Source organism: Bombus pyrosoma, linkage group LG8 (assembly GCF_014825855.1).
Source record: "Bombus pyrosoma isolate SC7728 linkage group LG8, ASM1482585v1, whole genome shotgun sequence".
Lineage (NCBI taxonomy): Eukaryota > Metazoa > Arthropoda > Insecta > Hymenoptera > Apidae > Bombus > Bombus pyrosoma.
Window position 1 is genome coordinate 1,170,248 of NC_057777.1, and position 25,630 is coordinate 1,195,877.

General features: G+C 37.5%; 3 protein-coding genes across 5 annotated transcripts in view; 2 read left to right on the forward strand and 1 right to left on the reverse strand.

Annotated features, from left to right (window-relative positions):
- LOC122570331 (protein tincar) overlaps window positions 1-6,782 on the forward strand; it is a 56,716-nt gene extending 49,934 nt beyond the window's left edge. The window contains exons 14-15 of the mRNA XM_043732495.1: window positions 6,337-6,443; window positions 6,587-6,782. Of these exons, the coding sequence (XP_043588430.1) occupies window positions 6,337-6,443; window positions 6,587-6,617 (138 nt within the window). The 3' untranslated portion in view covers window positions 6,618-6,782. The remainder of the gene's footprint in view (window positions 1-6,336; window positions 6,444-6,586) is intronic.
- LOC122570334 (tetratricopeptide repeat protein 1) lies at window positions 1,182-2,587 on the reverse strand. Its single transcript, XM_043732502.1, has 4 exons — window positions 2,155-2,587; window positions 1,887-2,063; window positions 1,613-1,795; window positions 1,182-1,543 (listed from the first exon to the last, which is right to left on the reverse strand). The coding sequence occupies exons 1-4, from the start codon at window positions 2,452-2,454 to the stop codon at window positions 1,364-1,366; spliced, it is 840 nt and encodes a 279-aa protein (XP_043588437.1). The 5' UTR covers window positions 2,455-2,587; the 3' UTR covers window positions 1,182-1,363.
- LOC122570333 (tachykinins) lies at window positions 6,654-25,596 on the forward strand. Of its 3 annotated transcripts, none has more exons than XM_043732499.1 (7): window positions 6,654-6,791; window positions 22,664-22,856; window positions 23,090-23,278; window positions 23,703-23,954; window positions 24,093-24,312; window positions 24,386-24,608; window positions 24,684-25,596. In XM_043732499.1, exons 2-6 carry the CDS (start codon window positions 22,665-22,667, stop codon window positions 24,547-24,549), a joined length of 1,017 nt encoding a protein of 338 aa, XP_043588434.1. In that variant the 5' UTR covers window positions 6,654-6,791; window position 22,664; the 3' UTR covers window positions 24,550-24,608; window positions 24,684-25,596. The 3 variants fall into 3 exon arrangements, with proteins under 3 accessions (XP_043588434.1, XP_043588433.1, XP_043588435.1); XM_043732498.1 differs by having other exon boundaries at window positions 6,661-6,798; XM_043732500.1 differs by lacking the exon at window positions 6,654-6,791 and adding an exon at window positions 22,509-22,590.
- The last annotated feature ends 34 nt before the right edge of the window (window positions 25,597-25,630 follow it).

A 25,630-nucleotide genomic window follows, 5' to 3' on the forward strand; every position in this document is an offset into this window, starting at 1 on the left:
TATCAAGCTACGCACGCGCAATCACAATGTCACAATTCGGCTTATTGTGAACCGCAAGAATGAAAACTGAATGAAGTAATGGCAATTGATCGGTGAATTACGGATTTTTATGCGCCATTGGAATTGGACATATAGATAATCATATACAGATGTAAAATGTCCAAAGTGGAGCACTCGGTGTGAACTTGAGTTCCACTTTTTTAGCTGTTAATAACGTATGAATTTGGATAAATATCCATAGTCGATCAGAGATGAAGAGGGAAGGAGAAAGAACGCTCGATATGTAATTTTATATTTTAGTAATCGCAATTGGAAAAATGAAACCTAAATAGACATTTTTCTATCCAATAAATATTATAACGAGCGCTTTACTTTAGTTATTTATATATTCTTGTATATTAATTTTAATTTTCCATAAATGCAGGAATAGATCATCCGTAATGCAGCGATAAAGTCTAGGAAATATGAGGATAGTACATGAATATCAAAAATAGAATAGAAAAAGGGGTATATACGAAGATAAAAATATCGAAATGAGAGGGTGAGAAGCGATAGGAGTGGCAACGTGAACAGTTCATCCGTTGCTTCCTTTCTATTCGCGGTCGTTCGTTGCACCTGCAACGCTTTAAGGTCGTTCATTCGTTCGCTTTCGATTGTGGAAGATAAAAATAGTTTCTTGCCTATAGTAGCTTGTTGAACTTGCATGTAATAGGATCGTTAGATTACATATGATCTAAATCGTACGATGTCGTTAGGAATAAATGCTAAAGACAGCAATAGGATCTGTCTCACAATCTGTCTGCTGGTCCTTCAATCTTTCGTAAACTTTTCTTATTCTCTTGCAAACAAAAGTTCTCACTAATATTTATTAAATCATTCTACTACCGATCGAAACATTAACTGCAGTAGATGCCAAGGAAACTCTGAATCAACAATGCAACAAACGACATGCAACTGTAAATAAAATTGGCGTATGAAAAAATCTGACGAGTACATCTGACAAATGATTATTTTACCTCGTGACGAACTTACGAACATATACTTACCATTTAGAATGAATAAATCTTGTGCCGTAATCGGCAATCGGTCAGGCATCGTACGTTTTCAGACGAATCTTATCAAGACGTTGATCGGTAGCGAAAGAAGCTAACTTCGTATCGTGATAAAATCGAACAACGAGATTTTACGATTTTACATTTTTTATATATATAATCTTCAATGTTTTAATATATCTTTCTAAATATCATAACGTTTATATATTTATTACAACAAGCACACAGCATCCGAGCAGAATTTACATAAGGTACTTATAAATATTTCGTGACACGCTTCCAAAATCCATTTTTATGCGGCCGTTGATGTATTAACTAGGATTTTGATGGAACTTGACAGAATAGCCACCGCTATTCGGATCCTTTTGCAGTTCGAAATTATTCGTAGAAAGACCAAAAGGTTTTAGTACCATATTTCCCAAATCCTTCAGTTTCCCTAGCATTTCTTCTTTCAGTTTTTCATTTCTTTCGTTGATCAATGGAGGTAATCTCTGGTAAAACATTTAACGCATTAATGCCCAAGTACAATGGAAATAAAGAAGATATAATTTGGTGATTACCCGAGTGGCATGATTTGCCTCTACATGACCGGAATCAAGCGTTAGAATTTTTTTGAAGTCTTCCAGAGCCTCGTCTAGTTTCTCTGTTTCTTCGTATAGTTTGGCTCTTCTAGCGTATGCTTTCACATAGTTTGGATTTAATTCTATGGCCTTTGTACAGTCGGATATCGCGGATTCTCTATCCTACTTAAGAAACGTCGTAAGTAGATTTTATTGAAAAGATCATTAGATCTTTCAAACGTTTACGAAGATATTCTTTAAATAACATCATTACCAGACATATTAACTTTGCAGCAGCCCTGTTAGCATACAGAATGGATCTCTCTTTGCTATAAGCTAACGGACAAGTTCTTAATCCTTCCGTGTACATAGATATTGCCTCTTGATATTCTTCGCTCTTAAAAAGATCATTTCCTTTATCTTTATATTTTTCTGCTTCTGCTTTAAGGACCTGAAAAAGAAACATACATCGGTAGACATAATATATGATGATTACTTTTATAATTCTGTAAAGGCCATAAACTTTATAAGCAACTACAAACTTCTTTTTCATCTTCAGAGAGGGTTAATTCTCTATCTTTCAACGACTCTTCGTCTACATAGTCTCGCGGAAAATTTGTGTCGCCTTTGGCCCCTGTTTCACATTCGTCAGCATTGTCATTGATTATTCCCACACGTTCGTAACAAGCGCCCGACGAATTGCCATTTTTTTCAATCGAATCTTTGATATTGTCGTTCGACGCAGGATTGTTATTTGCTCTGATACAAGAACTTTCTAGATCTTTCGTGAGCTCCTCTATGATCTGTTCGTTCATTTTCGAATTTTCCGATTTATCGCCCATCGCGAAATTGTAATTGTTTCCTACCTTGCAATGATTTAAAACCTAATCTAAACGTTTACACCTAGGAATCGTAAAGGTTAACTAAAGCATCGCAAGCAGACGACTTGTCATTGTCAACTTCGACGCGTTTGCAGATGACGCTAACGTTTCTTCGTAGTTCGCAAGTCAATCGCAAGAGTGCATCCCACGATGCGCTCCGCAAATGGTATTTCAAAGGCGCTTGTGGCGGAAAATTTATACGCAAGTATCGTTATTATATTAATTTCGTACATTTATTCGTCATAACCATCGCTTGGATCTATAATAAAGTTTAAGTTTATTACAATACTCTAAACGTTGCTCTATGGAGTATTTTTAATTATCAATATTATAATTGTCACTTTGTAATTTTATAGGTTAATGGTAAAAACTTATGTACATATATTGTATAAACGTCATACATTTTACATACATTGGTTTATCGCGAGATATTTCATGCTTCGTTACAAAATAGGCGTTATTCACATGGAACAACAATTATTACGCTTCGTAGCAGTGCGATTTACGTTTCGTGCACGTTCCAATATAATCTAGTATAAGTTTTATACAAACGAGGATAAATTATTGTTTATACGTGTATAGAATTACTAATGAGAGGAAATTATACCTTACTAGGTACGATCTGAATGAACCTACGAATATTATAACTACGTGCTCTGGCCTGATTAAACTTAGCAGCTCGTGTCAAGCGGAAGTAAACCATTTACTTATGCTCTATGTTATATGCAAAAGGAAGTGCATTGATATAAGAATTTAACGAACAATATTATCGTTCTATTTTATTAATATTACGGTCAAATCATTGAACAGTATCTCTGCTTAACTTTGATTCCTAACTTTTCTCCTCCTTCGCCTGCTCATCTTTCATTTTCTTTATTCCACAGCTTACCTGTTATTATGAAAGAATATTACATTACATTGAACGAAAAAGACTCGACTGTTAAATTTCACCGTCGATAAATTCGAGGAAATACGGAAGTCAAATACGTAAGTATAGTTAGCACAGTAGTGGCTTATGGTTCAATGAAAATCGATTTCACTAACCGCTCAACTTCCCTTTCGATAATAAACAGGATCTTGGGTGATAACCTATGTTTCTAGTAGAAACGGGATAAATAAGGATTCTCGTTTATCGCAGCCTGCGGCTTTCCTTCGTCATCGAGGTTGATCCGCCAGTGCACTATTTCTTCGACGAGAAGAGAAATGTTCTTCATCGAGAGAGTCACCTCGAGCAACTTTTCGTCCGTATAAATTCTACGTTGATTTGTCATCATTGGCGTGTGTCACAGCATTGCATATGCAGCAATAAAAATATCCTTTTGAAAAAAGTAACGTCACCAGCTTAAAAACTGGCGCAACTCGATCAGCGCTACTTTCATAAATCAAGTTGTTGATCCAATTGTAAACACGTCTAATTCGATCTATTTATTCAAAAGTGTTTTGCAAGCTTTCCTTTAATTTAGCTTTAAAACGTATAAACTGGCCGTATCCTCGTTTGTAGAAAACTATCTCGTATGAAGAATTGCTTCGTGTTGTTTCATTCAGCTACAGTACATGTTTCGTATGACGAACGTGACGTTTCTTTTCGTCGACAGGCACTTTAATTAGAAAGATATTGCGCACGCATAACTTGTATATATGTGTATTGTCTTTCGTGCAAGGTTTCATGCAAAAAAAGAGAATAAATTGTCGACAAAGCAAAGTGCGACATAACAGCGCGGATAAAAAATTCGAAGCGGTCGAAATTATGCTATGAAAGAATTCATGAAACCACGAGCATTGGTCACAAGGGTGTATTTTTCTCCTTAGACGATGGTAACGGCGCGCGACCGTGCGCCATCGTGCTAGATCGACCGTGTAACTAATACCAGTTTCTTTTCTTATAAACTGCCGTACTAGCGAACGTTTTCAAGCAACTCCGTTAAACTACCAGAATTTTTACAATCTTTTTATCTTCGTTTTTTTAGTCGATTTTTTCCAAAGATACGCGAGAAACGTTAGTAAAACGAATTACCTACGCGTATTTTCATCCTTATCATTTTCTTGTAGTTCACAGATGGAAATCAACTCATCGTGAATAGTAATAGTAACGTTACGTATTATCTTTCCATACAATCAATATGCAAAACTATCTGGATTTCTATTTTACGCTCAAAAAATCCAATTTCGAAAAAAGGCCAAACGCGAATTAAAAATACGATCAGTCGAATATATGTATGTATAATATATACAATATATGATAATACAATGTAAATTTTCGTTTCGATTTATAGGCAAATTATTACTTGGAAATAGGGTAGATAAGAGCAATTGATTAAAACTGTTTCAAACGTTTAAAGAGTATTAATGCGATATCTCTGTTCTGTGATTTGATCGACAACAAAAGCATCTGCTTGGACGCTTTCGTCTATCTATCTGCGAAACGAACATATTGTTCGTTTCACTTGAAAACATTATCTTTTCTCGATAACATAGATTTTGAAATATATTTTCTATATAGGGTGTCTGTTCAATCTCAGTACACTGAAATATCTTTCAAGGAATTGACGTTACGAAGAATCTGTTGTTCAGTACGAAGAGAGACGTTATGCGATGCAAATACCTTTTTCGTACCTGCTATAGTCGGGATGAATTTCAAAGGAAATTTAATTTTTTCTTTAGACGGATCTATGTATTTTCTTACACACCATTCGATGCATTTTTTAATTCCCAACGATAAAGAATTACGATATCTCGGTCGAGAAATGATTAGTTTCAGAGGTACTTTAGCTTTAATCTCGTAAAACTTATCGTACGAATCTAAAGGAAGATCATAAAGGTCTGTCGTACGATAAGTTTTACAAGAGTAAAATTAAAATATCTTTCAAATTACTAAATACTTCTCAGCCCAAGTACCTTAACACGTTTTTGCAAAGAATTACAAAATGCATCGAATGGTATGCAAGAAGATGTATATAGGTCCGTTCAAAAAAATTAAATTGATTTTGAAATCTCCCACACTGTAGGAATTACAAAAGAAATATTTACACAGCATAACGTCTCCCTCGGTAACAAGCGATTTTTGACGAAACATTTTTTTCGTAGCACCATTGCCTCAAAAGATATTTCAGCGCATTGAGATAAAACAGACACCCGTATGTCTAAAGGTACATCACTTTTCATCTAAACGAAAACTGTTTCGAGAACAAATACTTGTTTTAATCATATCGTGGGTGGAATATTTTGAAATTTGCACCTTCCCATGAATATAAATGAATCGAAGGAAATCATGCCACGCACCTGTAACTTTCGAAACATTTGTTACAACTTGATATTAGCTATGTTAATCGTATGCAAGTAACGGGAAAATGATGCGTTACCGTCTTGTTCTTCTGGAGCATCAACGATTTCATCGAACGATCTTGCCGATCGATGTTGCAAAATTATTCCAATACAATTCCTTGTTATTCGTTTGTTCGATCGAACGAATACACGGAATAGAAACCGAGGATTGTAATTTAGGAACGATAAGACGATAGAGGAAAGCACTTAGAAAACGTCGTTTCTTCGTCGAAAGAAGTTATTGTTGACGTCGAAGTTAACGAGAGCTGCGGTGCACAGAGCGGACGGTCGTAACGAAACTCTGTTGCTCGATATCCGATACGCGATCGCCAACCAGAAGAATATTCCTCGTTATTCAAGTGCGAATTTATACAAATTCATATATTTGCGAACATAATTAAAGAAACGGCACTTTCATGTAATAAATTACAACGAACGTAACCGGAGCAATGGAAAATTAATATACACCGTCTACTCGTTATCGTTACCAAGACTAGCCAACTGATATATTTTTGTTCGTAGATGGATGAATATGCGAGAGGCTGCGGAAGGAAGGAGAAAATCAAGTGGAAGAAGAAAAAGTGGAAAAAAGTGGAAATGTTTGCCGTTGATAAGGGAGAAGATTCAAGGTGAAAATCGGTGGTTAGCCAAACATTATATATTCGAGATAGCTACAAGTTTCTCCGAGAGATATTTGCGATGAAAGGGGTACGGGGTTAGATTTCTATCCCCAATGGTGGTGCAAGCTTCGTTTTCTCATTGGTCCCCGCAGATTCGTGACGTCACTACGCCGGCCTATGTAAAGGTGAAGCACGCGGAGCGTCAGTACATCGTTGTCCGTCACGTCGATCGGGTCTCAACTTTGAATCACCCTCTGCTCCTCCGAGAATCGTAAACGAATCTTTAATTCGAGCCAATCGACAACGAAAATCATCGTTATTCTACTGACGAGGACATCTTTACGCTCATCTACGAAGGTAACAGGTACACATCAAATTTTTTTACGAACCGTCAGGTCGATTTTTTTTTTTTTTTTTGTTTCCATAATTAGAAATAACTACATATATATACACGATACGTATATACCGCTGCTATTCTTGTTCTCTTGAATCATTTACGAATCATTAAACAATCAATATTGTCTCTATAATAATTCCACGCTAAGTCAGCCTCACGTTTTCGGTAAACTTTAAAGCAGAAATAATACACCGCGCTCGAAACTGCTTCGGGCGATACATGAAATACAGGGAACAGCATACGCGTTAACTTTTAATCGAATAAAGAATTGAAAACTACATTGAAATATAATGCATTGAAATAATAAATTGAAATATCATTCTATGATGTACGTGGCGTTAATATTTACATTTCTTATTTTCTTTCTCGCTCAGTTTGCTTTCCCTCTCTTTCGCTTTTAAGTCGCCAAATATGTTTCTCACAGTCGCAATGTTTGCAAACCATCCGAGCTACGTATGTGCTCTCGTTCTCCAGTTAGCACATGCTTTTATAAACGCGTTTTCATGCATATGTAAATATACATATATTTGTGTACCGTATACGTACAGATATTCGTCAAAGAAGAAACAGAGAGCGAAAGGATAGCGAGGAAGGAAGAGAAAGAAGAAGAACGATATTGTTCGCAGTTTAGAAATGCTAGGAGTTAAAGTAGAAACGTACTGTCATACACAGCCATAAGTATCACGTCTGTTGAAAACTTCCAGTAAATTTTGCTTCAATTAATATTTCACGTTATGAAACACGTGTAACGTAATTAAAGCAATAAATTTACAATAAAATAGCTAAAAAATAAAAGCAGTGGGAAGCATTCAATTCGTGTTAAATGTCAGCACTCTTAGTGTACTTATATTGTGTATACATATGTGAACGAATTTCCGAAGCAACAGGCTTCCAAATAGAACGTACAAATAGCACCAACAGCATTCGACAGTAAATTAAAAAATGTTCGAGTTTCATTTCATAAAGCATTAACGACAGAGACGATGATTGGTCCGAGTCGACGAAAGCATCGAGCAATTACGAACATATTTGTAACAGTGAAAAACTGCGCGTACCGTTATAGGCGCATTTTCCGCGATTTTCTAGCTATTGTTAAACAAACGTATTACCATCGAACGAAGAGGCAATGACTAAGAAAGTAATTAGTTTCTTGAAAGTGCCCATTCCTCGTAACAATAAAGTTGTGAACGATTTTGTTCGATCGAATAGGTATAACGTCTAACAAGTTTCTACATTGTTGCAATTCGCACTTTTCGCGTTACTTTAATTACAATGGAGCTAAAAACAAACGAAACGAATGAAATGTAACTGGCACGGAGATTCTATGCAGTGGATAAAGCCACGCTTTAATTTGCCGATATAGAATTCGCTCGATTGTTTCAAACTCCGTTTCGATTTTTCTACTCGTTGACACACAGTCGAACGTATCTCTCGAATGTAAATTCATCATTCTGTATTTTACCAAATTTACAAATTTTTTACGCATTTTACGAATCCGAATGACAAACTTTGGTCGAGCGTGTTCGTTGCTTTTCAGCATAATATTTCACGTATCGAGACGCGTATACGCGTTTAATCAACCAATTGCCATGTTCGAAACTTTACATTTTGAGTGTAGCGTTCTCTTTATACTTAATCAATCCTCTTAAGCGCACCGATCATTTCAACGCAAAGCGCGCGTACGCTCGAAATTAACTACCGCCATTACTATCGAACATAATTGCAAAAGTTTAATCAGATCTTTAAATTCGATGTTCCAGACACTCGATGAAATCTTCGTATTGACACATATTTTCCGTGGTAAGCTACGCAAACAGCATAACGATCGTACAACATCGTATTGGTGCTCGACATCTACATTTGTATCATTAGCATCGCAATCAAGAAGAACATTTTATTGCGAAGAACACGCGAGTTCCGTAAATACATCCATTTGGCTGATTAATGCGCATAATCCGAAGGGGTCTACTTTTCTTGACGTCCACTTACCGCGTTTCAACAATTTAATATTTTCCTCTTATCGACCGCTCTGTTCTTACGCGGTTCTTTCAATTTCCTCGAGAAACGAATAATCCGCCGCTCTTTTCGTAGAAACGTGCACGTGAGAACGCACGATTGCGATTAGCTTTATCTCTTCACCGTTCCACGGTCCAATTCTCTCTGTACGATCTTTCCATCTGTCGTTCATTTTACTTCATCTTCCAGCACCGAAAAGGATATAAAGTGACTTGAGAACGAATTTTATCATTGCCGGATAAAGCAAACTTTTTCTCGAATATTCTTTGGCTCTCGATTAAGAAAACGCGATTTCTTCTCCTGCAAAATTGTTCTCGTACAGCAAGAAAAAATACGGAATTACAAGTTTATTTACGCAGCCCTGTTTTGTCTCCTTACACAATTTTCGTCGGTACATTTGCTTCTCCTTCTCCTCTTACGTGTCTCATTGTGTTCGATGTTCGACTCGTCGTGTTTAACGCCGTCATTTGCATATTATCGTATGCATATCAATGTCATATACGATATATCACAGCTAGAATATTCGAGTTTCGCATTATGATTACGTGATCGCATCTTTTGTCGCAAATTCTTCCAAAACTTCGATCATTATTCTTTCGTTGTCCCTATTAAAATTTTGCCCGTTCGCTTCTTTCCTGCGAGCAATATGACGAAAGATGAGAAACAGCGATAATATTACATACAGTGTAAAACTGTAAATCTAGAAGAGAAAACCCATTGAAGATGATCTCTTTGTCATATCCATATATATGCGATGTTATCCAAAACGTTTTTAGGGATGGAGATTTAATTAAAACTTGCACCATACGAATTGCACCTAAATATAACGACGTACATAGTTACAAAGTTGCAAGACTATCACAGCGATAAGAACACGTTACTCCATTGTGATCGTTCATATTTTATACTTTTAATTAACTCAATCTGACAAAAATAACACAGTTACCAACGTATTTGGAAGCGCGTGCTTTAATCAAGCAAATGCTTCCGTTCGCCTAATCATACGTCGACTCGTACTACTTGTCGCTTTCCTCTTCTAAACGAAAACAATTCGCTTACAATCACTCGCCGATCTATCAATTCGTGCTTCTAGTTTAAATAATCGTCGTTAATTCGCTTAAGATAAAAACCTCAAGTCATCCACTTCCTTTTATTCTTATACTTCGCTTATACTATCTTCTACTTGATGCTTTAAAACGTCGTGTAAATATCTTTCTAACCATTATCATCCGTGTGGTACTTTAAATGACTTTTAGAATATAAATGATCAACCCGAGAGAATTAACCTTGAAAGGATTCTTACACGGAATCCTTTGTGTGAGCTAAATTTATTGACAGAATTTATTTGCCAAGTTTATTGGAAAACATTTATGACAGAAGTGCGAACATTTGTGTGAAAATAATAGTAGCTGTTTATCGTTGAAAATTTGTTTCAAAGGGGGCAAGCATGTGCCAAAAGGTAAAACTTAATTCAAAGAGCAGGCGATTCTAATCATTGTCAAATTAGGTGTATTCGCTGATAAAACGTGGACGCTTGGACGTAACAAAGGGTGTATTGTGATAAACTTCGCAGAATACGTTAAGCAAATAGTAAGACATAGGTACGACCGTCGTAGGAACAACAATGAATTTCAGAGAAGTTTCGTAGATAAATAAATGGACAGAGAAAGAAGACTTCTCGATCTGGAAGCTTTCGCATTTAACGCAATCGCATCGAAAGACGTAGAGGAGAAAAGTAGAGGAAAAATTTCCAAGTGCTTGAAACTATTTCTACCCACTCTATTGGAAACTCGTTTGTAATTTACACCGTAAATCGACGATCAACTAGGATCAAATGTAGGTGCAGTTTCGAAACTCTTAACTCGTACTATCTGGCTAAACCGAGCATTTTCTCGTTGCGGGTTAATCGGTCGCTAATCCACTTGTAATTGGCTACTTATCGACCATCGCTTAAACGAAGATCGGGAAAACAGTATTCGGTGATATTTTCATTTACAAAGTTTACAGGAAAACGCGTAACACGATACCTGTAATTTTATAAAACATATGTCTACAGATGTTTTCTACGAACGCGTGCAACATATACATCAAAGACAAAATATGGTAGAGATAAAATACAAGCGGTTTACGAACTATATTCCACGTGGGCCTGGCTGCTTTCATCGTTCCTTTCATTTGGTTAAACGCAAAAAAACGCGCGCGTTACACAAAGTTTTATTTTTATTCGTTATTAACTATCACTGACAGTTTTGAATCCAACATTTAATAAAAATTGTCTGAACAAACAGACGAGGTTAAAAAAAAAAATGAAAAATCTCAACGTTGGATTCGCGCGAACGTTCCAGTTAGTCTCATTTAGCCTGGTTTATCGTTACGGGTGCGAAGATTCAAAGAAGACGCGGTTTAGCGTAGAGGGAAACGTGATTTGACGTAGATTTTTCTTTCAATTTGTAAGAATTTTCTCCAGCAACGTATTCCTTCGCACAAATTCTTCCGCTATTCTTGTATGTAACTACTAAATTTTCCTCTCGTTTCTTTATGACCTTTGCGCGGAAAAATTGATTTTTCCGTTTATTTAACTCGCTTAGAACGAAAGCTGAAAACATTCCTTTTCCAATCACACTATTGTGTTAGATTGTGCGAACGAAATGAAACGTAAAAGCTCCGACAACCTTCTGACTTTGGAATTTTTTATTAAGATTGAAACATTTTTGTAAGAGAATTATTATTTCTACAGAACGTTTCCAACTATAAATGATTCGTCTTGAAAAAGAATTCATTTTGTCGCCTATTTATTTACGTAGCGCGACTGTTGCATCGTGAAACCGTCCGAGTTTCGATCTTCAAATTTTGGTTACAGATTTCTAGATCACTTTTAAAACACCGTTTAAAATTGAACGAGTACAATCCGAGGCTTTTAGCCTGTAACTGTTACTTTGCAGGGAAAGAAAACACGTGCACCCACTCGTGTCAAGAAAAAGCTTATCGCAGAATGGCTGATAACTTTCAATTAAAACATCGTGAAACACAGCACGTGTTTCACGGTGACTTGCAAGATAGGAACACGTATATGACAGTTATTTAGTGCGTGTATGTCTCACATATGTATATATATGTCATATACTCGTACACATATAGGGAAAAAAGAAGAAAGAAAAAGATTTAGACATCTTCCGGCAAATTTATTCTTCTCAAATACGTCGGATATCGTTTATATTCCGATTCTGATTCCCCTGTGTCCTTTTACATTTGTCCACGTCACATAGCCAACAAGGATTATCGATAAGACAATCTGCAACACCACCCCATCCATCGTCCTTCTTACCTGTCGCAATTTTTTATTTGCACTTTGACAGGCGCAACTGTACCATGGCAAACTTCATCGCGATAACAGTACAAAGGCAGATGTACGATAATCGTCGGGTTTCTTGATCGTTCAAAAGTTTAAAGAACAGAAACATTATAATTATAGGATGGCGAAAAGGCGATTCGTTGAAAACACGTGTAATATCGAGCACGAAACTACGATGCACGCTATAACGATAAATCACAAGTTTTCCTAGTAACTTATCCCTGAAAAGGGAAAAGAGATTTGATGATAACTCTGGCAAGGTTATTTATGTTTCTCAACTTTAGTACAATGCCCGGAGGCGTCTTTGTTACGAAGATTTGTCAATTATTCTCAATGAAATTAGCCCGCTATCGTTCAGAATAAAATAGAGTTCCACTTTGCGGACGAGCTAATCTTGTCGATCACCTACCTTAATTCGTTAATATTTCATTATACGCATCGATAAAATTCTTTTTTTTTTTTTTCAGTATCCTGCACGAATCTTTTTGCACGATGCTTCTTACTGTGTATTGTCCGTATATACAACTGTATACATAAGCACGAGTGACACTATGAAACACATATCTACAGGTGTATCTACAAGTGGATATGCATATTTCACGCACTAAGTAGTTCTTTTTCTTTCGCCTATGAAAACGTGATAGGATGTTGAGGTGAGGTTCGTTCACGACAATAATGAGCAGCGGTTTAATTTTCAGCGCAATAGACGATCGCGCTTTGAAATCATAGAGTTCTGTGGTATCGTATGGTAGAGGATAACGCGATACGATAGTGGCATCCGAATGCCAAATAACGAAGATCTTTTACACTCCAACTATTCCATCGTCTATGATACTTTTTGACGAAGAAAATACACACATGCATATGCGAGCTTCTCGAATGCCAGGCTGATCAGTTCCACTTTTCGTTCTCTCGTTCTCCTTGCACGAGTAAACGATTATGTTCAATTTCCGAAAAAGAAGGAAATATTTACGTTCGGAAGGTAGCACAGGCGACTGGGAATTCCAATGTGAATTTCAAAAACACTATTTTTGGAACCCCGTCGCTTCTCTCTACTTTCCAATTTACGACGCTGATCGATGATCACGTTTTTGACGATCATGGCTCCTCATCTCAAAGTGTACTCACTTTCATACTTTAGGCTTTCGTATTTTCGTAAAACGCGCAAGAAGATTCTACTGTTTTTAAGTTAGTTTCAGAATATTCTGAGAACTCGATGAAATTATGCAAAACTTTAAAACTTATGCGAAACAGGAAAACTTTAATCGTACGTCGATCAAAAATATAGCATGGCCTGTTGTCTGAATTGAAGTCTCTTTTATTTTTAGATAGAACTGTAAGCTGTGCAATCGTTACGAAAGACGACGCGCGACAATCTACTCTGATTAATAATTAATATCCGCGTAATTACCAGGAATGGCAGAAATGAATCGAATCGGTGGTAAGTGAAGCTCGTCGACGCTTGTATATCACATGGCACTTGTCGATATACATTCGAATACACGCGTACGTGTGTATGCTTCTAATAGCGGCAATAATCTGGCGGCTTCTCCGAACGGATAAATATCGGACGATTCGAAACTGTAAAATTGCTATGACACAAGACGCGAGCAAACACGCAATATCAAACTTTCATATATTCAGCTTTCATCGATCGTCGTCTCATCACAATGCACACACCGCGTCGTGTTTCCCACGTTTACGTGGCCAAATGCCTTTTAGACTCTTCTTGTATAATCGTCTGTTAATTGAAAATTTGTGTTGGAATTTCGTCGGAATGAGAATCGCTCTGAGGTGACAAGGAAAGAAAGAAAGAAAGAAAGATGATCGACGTTAAAATATTTAGAGAGGAGAGGATCTTCGAATAGAAGAGATGATCAAAATAATAAAGTATATGCTATCTGACTAAATGTGAAACTGTGTGAAGAAATTCGACGCTCGTGCGATATTACGACGCAAAATTTCATTGAAAAAAATCTTTTTAGAATAAGAAGAATAGGTCTTCAGAGGGGAAAGAGAATTAATGAAAATGATCGAAGAAAGAGATAATCGTTGCTTCTATGCAATCGAATTAATTATGGCGCGTCTTTAAAGAATGCCTTCATCTTACTCTCATTCGCCTTTGTCTCATTAGACTAAAGGGATTAAAGGTTCGCGATTGAAGGGCCTCGAGACGCGCATAATATCACAAAATGTAGTTCGTTGAAGGAAAAGTTAAAAAATTTCTTCTCCGAGGCAAGAAATGTAATTAACGACGGCAGTAATCAATGAAAACGCGTACAAATTAGGTTTCCGTAAAAAGAATTGATAAGAAATCGAAGAACGTCGAACAGTATTATACAAGACGGTTATCGACGATTTAACTAAGAGTCTTCGGGAACGAGATCAAGTTTTTAGGTGAAATTGCGGCATTCGTGTTTACTCGCGGTTACCTTTAAAAGGTTCTAAATTGCGTACGCGTGAACGTGCTTAAGGACGCCTCGTACGTTTATTAATCGACGATGAATATCGAACAAACACCTGTTCTCGTTTGAGCGGGGGGAACCGTATTCTCACGCATCCATCTTTCCACCGCTATTTCTCCGTTTATTCTGCTTCGACATTCGTTTAACTATATTTCGTCTATTAAAGTAAATGGTTATCTCGGCAAATAAACGATGAAACATGGGAAAGGCAAGGAAAGGTAACTGAAGGGAAGAGAAGAGATCATGAGATCAAATTGTAAAGCTCGTTCGTGTAATTACTCTGGTAATCGTTCGAGCCTCGAAGGAGAATAAGTTATCGAGTACTTGGTTACTTTACAGTAGAAGAAACATAATTTAACAAACACCGAATCTAGTCGTCGCGACGATTTTGCAATTTAGCATGCAATTTGTCGTTTATTCGATTAGCTTGGTTACTTCCTCCAGCAGACGTTACTTTCGTGCGGTGGAACGTTGTCAGGCTGGTGGCAACAGTAACAACAGCATCGTTTTCCATCTCTCGACTCCAGTATGAGGTCGAAGTCGCATCGTTAGCAAAATATGGGTTGCAAAGTATAAGCAATGCTTCCTTGCTATCCACGCAAATGATTGGAAACGAGCAGAGAAGGAGAGAGAGAGAGAGAGAGCTTTCCGCGTTTCTGTATCCGTTCTACTTATATAGAAACTTTCTCGAAATATTATCTTGCATTATACCTGCTACTTGCTTTCGCTTACAGCATCTTTCATTTATACTGCTTCATTCTGAAAATTTCATGAAATAACGTACCATGCTTAATCGCAGTTGCGAGGATGATTATATCTATCCAAGCGTCTGTTAGAATAGGTTGTTAAGCTTCCTAACGTTTCCGACATCGTAGTGAAATTTAACAAGCGCGCTTTCTTTTTATAGATGCGTGCTTTCTCAAGTTTCTATACGAGAAAGGTGAACAGGAACCTACAAAAATCAATTTATTACAACCGTCCTTTCCGTTCCTCTCAGATATATCCATGTTTCTTCCGCACTTTCTTTTGAAGACGATTTTCCTCTGCAAGAGCTTTCGTCGATGTAAGCAGAATCGATGGAATTCGACCGTGTTCAACCTCGGACAGCAACAGGTTGCAAGGCATACAATCTTATATACAATATTGATGAAAAGTTTCGCTGGCCGCAGAATCGCGAACCAATTTGGCAACTAAGAAACGAAGAAACGTGCCGATAATAAAAGTTTCGACGGATCTTGCTTCGAAAAGTAGCTCGCTAGAACGCTACAAATCGTTTTCACCGAAAATTGTAGCAATCTCATTTTCGAGCTTCGTATCGATTATTTTATGACAATTCTTCGATAGATAGCCCTTCGTTATCATTCAGTTGTCTACCATCAACGCTATCTCCTAACCCTGTTCGCTACCATTTTATACCCGGATATCCTGTATCTATCCATTTGTAAAAAAAGAAGTAGAAGAAGACATTGTTTTCACGATGCTAAATATTCTTTTCTCAGATTCCATTGCTCTTTGAGAACTCTCAATGTGCTGGTAAATTTTAAATTCTTCGTGAATCCTCGATTCCTTACACCGACGATGTATAGTTCTCCCTCTCCGTTTACTAGCGTTGGCTGGGAAACGGCGTTGTTGAAGAGTTGAAAAGGTTTCGCCCGCAACGCGACTATTCTTCTCTAAATCAAGATCGTCCTTGCTTGTTTTACGCGACCATTGGATATGCCTTGAACGATGCTCGAAACAACCAAAGGTATCGACGTTTTCCGAACAAAACCAATACTCAGACCTATGTATATACTACTTGCATCGCTCGTCCTTTTTCTGCTCCGCCTTCGCAGAAGCGGCCGAACAATTTTCTGCCTCGTCGAGTGTTTATCTGTTTGCGTGGTACCTCTTCTTTTTCCTCTTGCTCCTCCTCCATATTTCTTTTTCTTTTTCTTCTGATTTCCCGCCTGTGTTCTCCGATCGCAACGCATTTGCGCATTGTTTTCGCAACTTACAAAATGTTTATCTTTTCTTTCGTTAACTTCCTCGAACCTCTTTCGAGCCAAGAACTTTTTCAACTCTCTAGCTTTCTGCTCTCTCCGAGGACAACCAATTTTATTCTCCTGAGAAAACAATACGATTTATTATAAATATTTATATCGCGGCGATCGATGCTATTTACATTTCGAACATTGCTACGCGCGACTAAGACCGAGGTTACAGCTATATTAAGTCGATGTTTCTTTCTTTCGCAAGTCGTTCCATCCTAATTCTTCTTCCTTTTAATAATCGACGCTCTTTTTCTTCCCTCCAACCTTTAAATAATTTCTTCGATAAAGATGCATCGAAATATCTTCAGATTGTTTGAACCGTCTTTTATCAGAAATAGACGAGAAAGTGGACAGTTCGATGCGGAAGTAATAAACAGATCGCAGAGGGTATCTGTCAAACAAGCTTTTCCACTTTTCATCAATTTCCACACGAATGTAATTTCTACTCGTGCTAGCTTTCGTTCTTAAACTTGATAATTTTCCAATTAATGCTCGTAAGTTGGTAAAAATGTCCCAATAGCGCCCATGGCCATTGAAATTGCAAACAGAAAGACCCAATTGCAAGTGTTTTGACACAAGTTGGTCCTTTCACGTACGTTTTTCGTTAGACTAGTTTAAAAAAGCAGTTGCATTAGCCTTCGAACAAAATCACAACTACGAAGCAAGAAAAATCTTCTTTGTCGACGAACAAAGGTCTGCGTTCTCCTCAAAAAAAAAAAAAAAGAAAGAAATGAAAACTTTTTTCACAAAACTTACATTTATTCCATCCCTTACAATACTTTCCTCTTCGTAAGTCAGACGATCCGACGAGGACTTTGTGCAATTTTCTTTCGATCTTACGCACCACATCCCAACCGTGTTAACGCTTCTGCTATCGATCTCTCGTAGAAATCTATCGAGCTCCGTAAATATTTTAATAAACCGTTTTTTACGATCTTCCTGCCACTTGCGCAAAATGCGGCTTTGTAATTTTTCATTTGCATTACGAACAAATCTCTTTAATTATTCCCGATCGTTGGAACGATAGCACGCGTACACGTGACCGTCATGGTTTGATTTAACAACGAAGAATATTCAACGCATTTCCGAACAACTGGCCGATCAAACTTTTCAACGAAAGTAATTTAATTTATACGTTTCTGGTACAGAAATTAATTAAATTTTATTCGCCGATTGTTGTCCTAAATTTAAATATACGAGTGCTAGGTTATACGTAGCACGATGTTGATATGTAAATCGATTCTGTCGTATGGAGACATTCGCGAATTTAGTTAAACTTCGTTTCATCGACAATCAGCAAGATCGCGGCCTTTTAGGTTAAAAGAATTAACTGGATTCCAAAGAATTAACAATGAGTTGAGCATACGTTTCATCGTTCAGCGATGAGCAAAAAGATAGAAATTTCCCGATCACGCATATAAATACATGTAAAATAATAATACAGCGAAAACGTGAAATCTGACAGATAAAAGAAGATCATCGTACAATTTACGATGAAACATGCCGGATATTCGTTCGAGAAATCTGTTCATCGACTACGCTATTGAAAGAATCAGCGACTTCAAAGAAGATTTTCAAAGATTCGTCGAAACACGTTCCATCGAAATAGCAACGATGCTTACAATCTGCGGTCTCTTTTACTGGATCCAGCAATACGTGTCTACGTAAATGAATTGCAAGTACCAGACCTATAAAACCATATTACGACACGTGCACAATTTTATCTCCGGGTGATTTCTCAACCACGACCTTTCCCTGGTAATCATTCATAATTTCTTGCCTGCTACAATGACGACCGTTTTTCCTTTTTCCAGTTTCTCTCCGATACTTGGCCCAGAGAAGGGAAGAGGGTTTTTCTCCCCTTTATTTATCGTGATCGGTGCTGTTTTTCTAGCAAACAGCTCAGTTTTAACGCGAAACCTTTAGAACGTTCGTTCGACTCTAACAACTCTGTTCTCGATGCAGATAATCGAAGCACAAGCTGAACAAATTACCTCGAAACGCAACACACGCAACCACGCGATCCTTTACGAAATACGCGGATGCTTATTATGCATTGGCCGATATTTTCTTTTTTTTTTTTTCCTCTTTTTCGAAATCAGGTTATAAGGGGATGGCGATGAAGATAATTTTATTTGTACCATTTATGTTTTTTAATTTCATGTAACTCGGAATAAAGCGAAGGAACTAACGATTCTGTCTAATAACCAACTCGTTTCGTAGGAATCTGTTCGTCGATACTTGGAAAGGTCATTGGAAATTAATATCTTTTTTTTTTTTCTTTTTTACTTCCAATGTCCAATTAGTAGGTTTTCATTGAAGCAAATTATTAATACAATCGTTACGGTATATGTACTACAGATAACGTTAGCGGTAACGTTAGGAAAAACACGTGCGGATCTCCGCTGCGTATGCAGCTATTTTCAAATCAGATGAAATCAGGGATTTGATACAAAGGTTTCTATAAGCGTTCGAACACTTTCATGGGCCACTGTATGTTGAGAAGTAAATAACGTCCGTATATTTGTCTCTCACGTTGGTCAGAGGAAACCGCGTAACGTTAAAGTTAAGCTTAAGGGTAAACTATTGGTTAGGGTGAAGATCGAAGTATAAGTGAAGGTAAAGGCAAAGGTAAAGATAAGAGTAAATGTAAAGGTCATTCTTGGCTCTCTCGTGACGTTGCGACAATGGTACCGTGAAGAACCTAACGCAAAGATTGATTACCACGGAACAAAAGACCAATGATTCGAATCCGTTTCGTATTGGTTTCCACGTGTTTTTCTATCTTTCCCTCATCCTTTTTCCTACTTTTTTTTTTTTTAATCCTTTGTGCACATACACGGATGCACGCGTGCACGCAGATACACGTACTTACATACGCCTACCTCTCGATCTCATCCGATCGTGTTCCGTCCCCATTCAACTTCAGTGCGCAGCTGTAGATTGCAACGTTACTTACCGTACAGTGAACGTAGCTATTTTTATTTCACCTTCGTTGAAAAAAAATCATCCCCGTATGTAGCTACTCAGTCGAAATAATGTATCATACTTGAACTTAAACGCAGCCACAGCGCTTCATTTCGAATCTTCTCCTTTTCTTTTTTCTTCGTCTTTTGAACTTAGAATCGTTTTTGTAATTGAGCATCGTCTCTTTTAACTTTTCTATACGTGCGAACCTAGAAAGATTTATACCAAGTACAGAATAAAATAATTGAAGCGGCTTAATGCTCGTTAAACAGAGTACAAAGCCGTGGATGAAAGAATTTTGAAGGAAAGTACAAATCAGTATGCAAATCAGTTGCTCGTACTCTCGCTCGTAAGAAAATCATTTCATCGAATATCGGATTGTGTCTCAAATAAAAGTTTGTTGATCGCGGATCATTGATTTTGAGAGAAAATATGGAATACAAAGACGGCTTGTTTCCAACGATTACACGAGTGACCGACCCGTGAAGAAGAGCCGGGGCTTAGCGTAGAATCTATACGACATCACCCGAAGCAACGATGCTACTCCCTTGTCTTCCCCGAATACCCGCCAATCTATCCTTCCTCTCCCTTTCTATCGGTCTCTTTATCGAGTCGGGAAATCATCGCTCCGTTTACTCTACGTCAACCAACGAGCTGACCTCGACGGTCACCCACGGCTCTATTCGTCAACGCGGATCATTTGCCGATCAGTTTCAAATTCTTCGTCAATTTAACTCTGCCCTGTCCAAAAGAAAGTTTTAAACGTGCTATCGTTCAAAACGTATGTTCAAATTTATCGATTAAATTGGTAAACTGTACTTAACGGTAAGCTTAGCTTTACGCAGAAGCTTAAATATCTTCGCTCGGTCTGTTTACTTATCCGCTAGACGACGGATGTTCACGCATTTATGAAAGATTTGTGTGCGCAAAAATACAAGAGACGTATGCAATATGCAGATTTATATGAAACATTCGAAGTAAAGTAGTCGACATAATATTCAAAGGATGGAAAAACTACAGTGTAAGGATCTAACTCGTCATTCTTGTAAAGATAAAACGGCGGAGTTGGTGATTCATCACAATTTTAAGAGATCGGAAACAAACTTTTGTTAAAGAAAAATTGCCCCCTGAAACTTTTCGTTCGCCAGAGATTTAAACGTAAAGAATCGGACGAAGGCTGTTGCGGCGTCATAAAGTTAAACGAAATGAAACCATAAATTTCAAAATACGAACGGACGATGATGGGAGAAACCACGAGGGCAATGAGGCGCTACTACGAGATGCGACGTCGAGAGGCGTTTTAATCAAGCTATACGATCCGACACCGGTTTACCGCATCGTTTAAACTTACAAAGCGATATCCCACTGTCTACTGCTGATCGACGAAAGACGATGATACGCTCGTTAACGCACATTACGCGATTATTTGGCCATTTATCGAGTTCGTAACGTTTTTGGCCATCGAGAAACTATAAATTTAGAAAATCGAAGAAATGTTGCGAGAGAAACGTCGAATAGAATTGTTCCACATATGCTGATGTCCTGATTAATGAATGGCCTCTTGTATTCCATCGTTGGTGTTATTAACACATTTACTGACCCACTAGCCGTTCAACAGCATACACGCACGTCCGACCGGCAAGCTCAGGCTCTGTTTCGGTTTAAAACTCTTCAATACCATTCTCTTCGTGTAAGTTTTTCTTACGGAGCTTACAACAAAAAGCAACACAACTGACGCGCGACTGAACAAAGTACCTTAGTACTTGAGATGGATATGTTGTCCGTGATAATAGTAGCTGCTGGGGGCTACTGCTGTATTTTCTTCCTATTTAAGAATCGTGGAAGAAAAATCGGACTTCGGTCGCCGGGATTCGATCCCGGATTCCGAACGTTCGTATCCTGCGGCGCTAACCACTGCGCTGCCGTCGTCCGTTGTTAGTTAGTGTCGAGTGCCGCCACATACTAAATAACAAATTACTGCTCAAATAATGAGAAAGATTGTCGGCGACAGAAAGCCGATTAATATGCTATCGGCCCGTAAGCGCCGGCGACGAAAAGCCGATTAATCGGCTATCGTTCGGTAAAGTGTTAAGTTACCTACAAAGATGCTCAGGTTCTTCATCAAAAATTATTCTGTCTTTTACTACTCTTCTTATATTCTTCTACCTCATACCAACTTTCTAGAAACTATTCTTATTTCGTTTCGATACTCTCTCTCTCGTTCTGAAAAATTGAAAAACGTATTTTAAATAGGCAAACGTATATCTATGGGTTTTACAAATATACAAGAGAGGCGAGGTGCCAAGCAATGATACGCGTACAAGTTACGGCAAGAAAGGAATTGCGTTGTTTTATTTCTAATTTGGTATTCATAAAACATCCGTTTACTAAGGACACAATCAAGGTAATAGACAGTAAAACGTACACGACGCGCTTCTGATGAAAGAAACGACGATATTTGAAATTCAAACGCAGCCTCCTGTAAATTACTTTACGTCGATACCGTAGTTGACAACGATAAGAGTCGGTATGAGCGGATCCGTACGAATTTTAAAATATGTAGAATAGACGAACAGCTGTCTGTCGATCCGAATTGCCGCAAAATATCATTTCATTCTTGACACCTAGACACCGGCCGGTCTACCCAATACCGATGACGTTGTCAATCAAATAACTGACCATTCTTCGTGCATTTGTCGTGGACTTGATTTACGAATTAAAAATCTCAGTCTTTGACACGTATTGTTCATATATATGTATATGGGAATGTGTATACCATACGATAAGATAAACTGAGTAAAATTCCATTACTTAAACCACAGCCTCGTGGGAGAAATATCCTGTTGTATACGAGACAGGACAACGAACGATAAAAGTACCTTGCCGAGAATATCCCATGCTTCGATGAGAGAAAGTTGAATTAAAAGTATACGTAACTTATAACATAAAACATAAAACTCGGGGTAACAGATTAATAACGATGATCTAATCCTTTACAGAATGATCATCCCTTCGACGTTTTTGTTAATGGTATCCGTCACATTCGCGATCGCCGAAGAGTCCATGTCAGAAAATGTTCTCTCCGACAAACGTGCCGTTATGGGATTTCAAGGAATGCGCGGGAAAAAGAATTTTGACTCTTTGGATCCGGAGGACTTTGGAATTTTGAAACGTGCGATCATGGGCTTCCAGGTAAAGCATCTAAAATCATTTATGAAATGGTCGTTATTTGTATAATATTATATTATTCTGTTTGCATTATTATGTCATTCTTTCGGGAATTATTATTTTACCATTGTACAATATTATTATTTTACCAGTCGATAGGAATCTTATATACTTGCTGCAATTACCTGTTCGTTTAGCGTGCACATCTTTCAGCAATTTATTGACATTATGCATAATGCGTGGTTGCGTGTGTGCAGGGAATGCGTGGAAAGAAAAACTCGATAATCGCTGACGTTGAAAATCAACTTTTCCCCGAGGAGACTAATAAGCGTGCGCCAATGGGTTTTCAAGGCATGAGAGGCAAGAAAGCTTCGTTAGATGACGAATATTACAAACGTGCACCGATGGGATTTCAGGGAATGAGAGGCAAGAAATCTCTCGAGGAGGTAGGCGAACAGTGAACCTGGAATTTCGAAGATCATTTGAAAAGTGTGGCGCGAGGCAAAGAGAAATATTACGTTTTGCTCGTTCGCATCGATTTATTTCTCCTTCGTTCTTTTTCCCCTTTTTACGCCTGTAACTTCTTTCAATAGTCCTTAACAAATGAAAAAGAAACAAATTCAACGCGCTCTTTAAACTACGCTCTTGGGAAACGATAGAATTTACAACGATGAAACTTAAAAATTTACGCCAACATTGCATACGTTGTATAGTTACTTCGGTAAATGGTAAAAGCTTCGTTCCCACTGTAAACCAGGATCCTATTGCGAAAGAAATGAAAGCGTTCAAAGAAATAATAGAATAAGAGTAATCTTTGTTCCCTTGCCCGAATATTATGATTGTACCTATATACGTTTTCTATACGTGCAGATCTTAGATGAAATTAAAAAGACTACCACGAGATTCCAAGATGCAAGAAGCAAAGACATGTACGTGATTGATTATCCAGAAGATTATGAAAAGAGAATATTGTCGATGGAAGGATATCCGAATATTTTCGATAAGGAAGGCGAATTCTTGTGGGAGAAGAGAGCTCCGATGGGATTCCACGGGATGAGAGGCAAAAAATTAATTCTTGACCCGTGGCAAGATCTTGATAAACAAGACGTTATGGGGTTTCAGGTGAGTAAAGTATGTAAAATATTTCCCAATGCTTTGCGTGCGATATAAACGAAAGAAATTGCCCTGTATATGAGCACTGTGCATATTATGTATTCGTATTAAATAGTGCAAATGTTAAGATCTAGGGAAACTTTACAGGGGCTGCAACGTAGGAAGGATACGTTCGATGATTATTTAGATTATTCGATGAATCCGTCAGATTACGAGAAAAGGGCTGCGGATTTTCAAGATATAGAAAGCGGTAGCGATTCGTTTAAAAGAGCTCGCATGGGTTTTCATGGGATGAGAGGTAAAAGGAACGTCGGGGAGATTTATGGATCTAATTCGAGCCCTACGCAAACGACGATCGGTTATCAAGGTACTTATATAAATTATATAACGTTGAAAAAGATTACGATCAAATAAAATACGGATTGTGGTGCTTCAAACAGGCGTAAGCAACCAGGGAAACAATCTCGCTGTGTACGAAATTGAAAAGCGTTCACCCTTCAGATATCTTGGAGTCAGAGGAAAGAAGAATCCACGATGGGAATTCCGAGGAAAATTCGTAGGGGTGAGAGGCAAAAAAGCGTCGTCTTTGCAATCTGTCTATTAATGTATCACAGTAAAGAAACATCGAAAGGAGTATGAATGAAGATTCGTGAATGTTATTAGGTAACTTGATGAACTTATAATTGTAGGTAATATTGTGAATAAAGTCTTACTTTTTATCGACGTTTTTTATTTCAGGTAATTAGCAGTAATAGCACTGGTTTTGTTGGTGGCAACAATGGCAACACAACAACAATAATCACTGTGTAATGCTAGTCTTTTTGTTTAAACGTGTATTAGACTGTATCGCTTGATAGGTATACCTAAGGATAGGGGAAGACAACGCGGTACTTTTATCAGCAGACTATCCTCGTTATTGTCATTGCATTCCGTGCGTACATTGTGAAAGAATACGTTGTCTTCTCCCCTCAAGATTTTAGTTTCAACGACATATCTGTACACCACCAATGTACATATATACGTAAACCTCGAGCGTATTACAGAGCGCGTTCCTATTTCTTATATTTTGAAAAGGGCTTAAAAGACGTCTCTCTCTCTCTCTCTCTCTCTCTTACTCTCTCTCTCTCTTACTCTCTCTCTCTCTCTCTCTCTTTGGTTGCTAATTTATTCTTACCGTTATCCTTTTAATTTCGATACAAAAAGATAATTTATTTTTTACATTCTCCACGTCATTCTCGAGACTGTTATGTCGACTTAGGAACAACTTAAAACGGACATAAATAATATAGAAATATATAGAAAATTCTATTTTTCTTGGAAAAAGAAATCATCGATATATATGTATACAAATATTTTACGCTTCAACCACCAAATAAAATTAAATATACTTTAAGTTCATTCCTTTCTCGAAATACAATGTGATTGTTATGACTATATAACACAATATTTTTATACTGTCGATACCTCATCTCCTTTCATGTTTTCTCACATAAACGATATTTGTTAAACGCAGCTTGTTTGCAAATAAGTTTTAGAATACATAATCGTTTAGTATTCTACCCAATGATAAAGACCTATCTATGTTGTGATTTGTAAGTGTGAAACAAGTCTCTGGCAATTTAAAAAAGAGAATAAATATCTATATAAGTTATTTGACTTACTTGTTTCATTTGAACTATATAATA

Bases quoted from the DNA above. Each gene is read 5' to 3' on its own strand.
- LOC122570334 (XM_043732502.1), bottom strand. From the start codon at position 2,454: ATGGGCGATAAATCGGAAAATTCGAAAATGAACGAACAGATCATAGAG. The intron at 2,064-2,154 runs GTTTGTAGTTGC...TTTCTTTTTCAG, and splicing joins TCTCTGAAGATGAAAAAGAA to GTCCTTAAAGCAGAAGCAGA. The intron at 1,796-1,886 runs GTAATGATGTTA...TTTCTTAAGTAG, and splicing joins CTGCAAAGTTAATATGTCTG to GATAGAGAATCCGCGATATC.
- LOC122570333 (XM_043732499.1), top strand. From the start codon at position 22,665: ATGATCATCCCTTCGACGTTTTTGTTAATGGTATCCGTCACATTCGCG. The intron at 23,955-24,092 runs GTGAGTAAAGTA...GAAACTTTACAG, and splicing joins AAGACGTTATGGGGTTTCAG to GGGCTGCAACGTAGGAAGGA. The intron at 24,313-24,385 runs GTACTTATATAA...TGCTTCAAACAG, and splicing joins AACGACGATCGGTTATCAAG to GCGTAAGCAACCAGGGAAAC.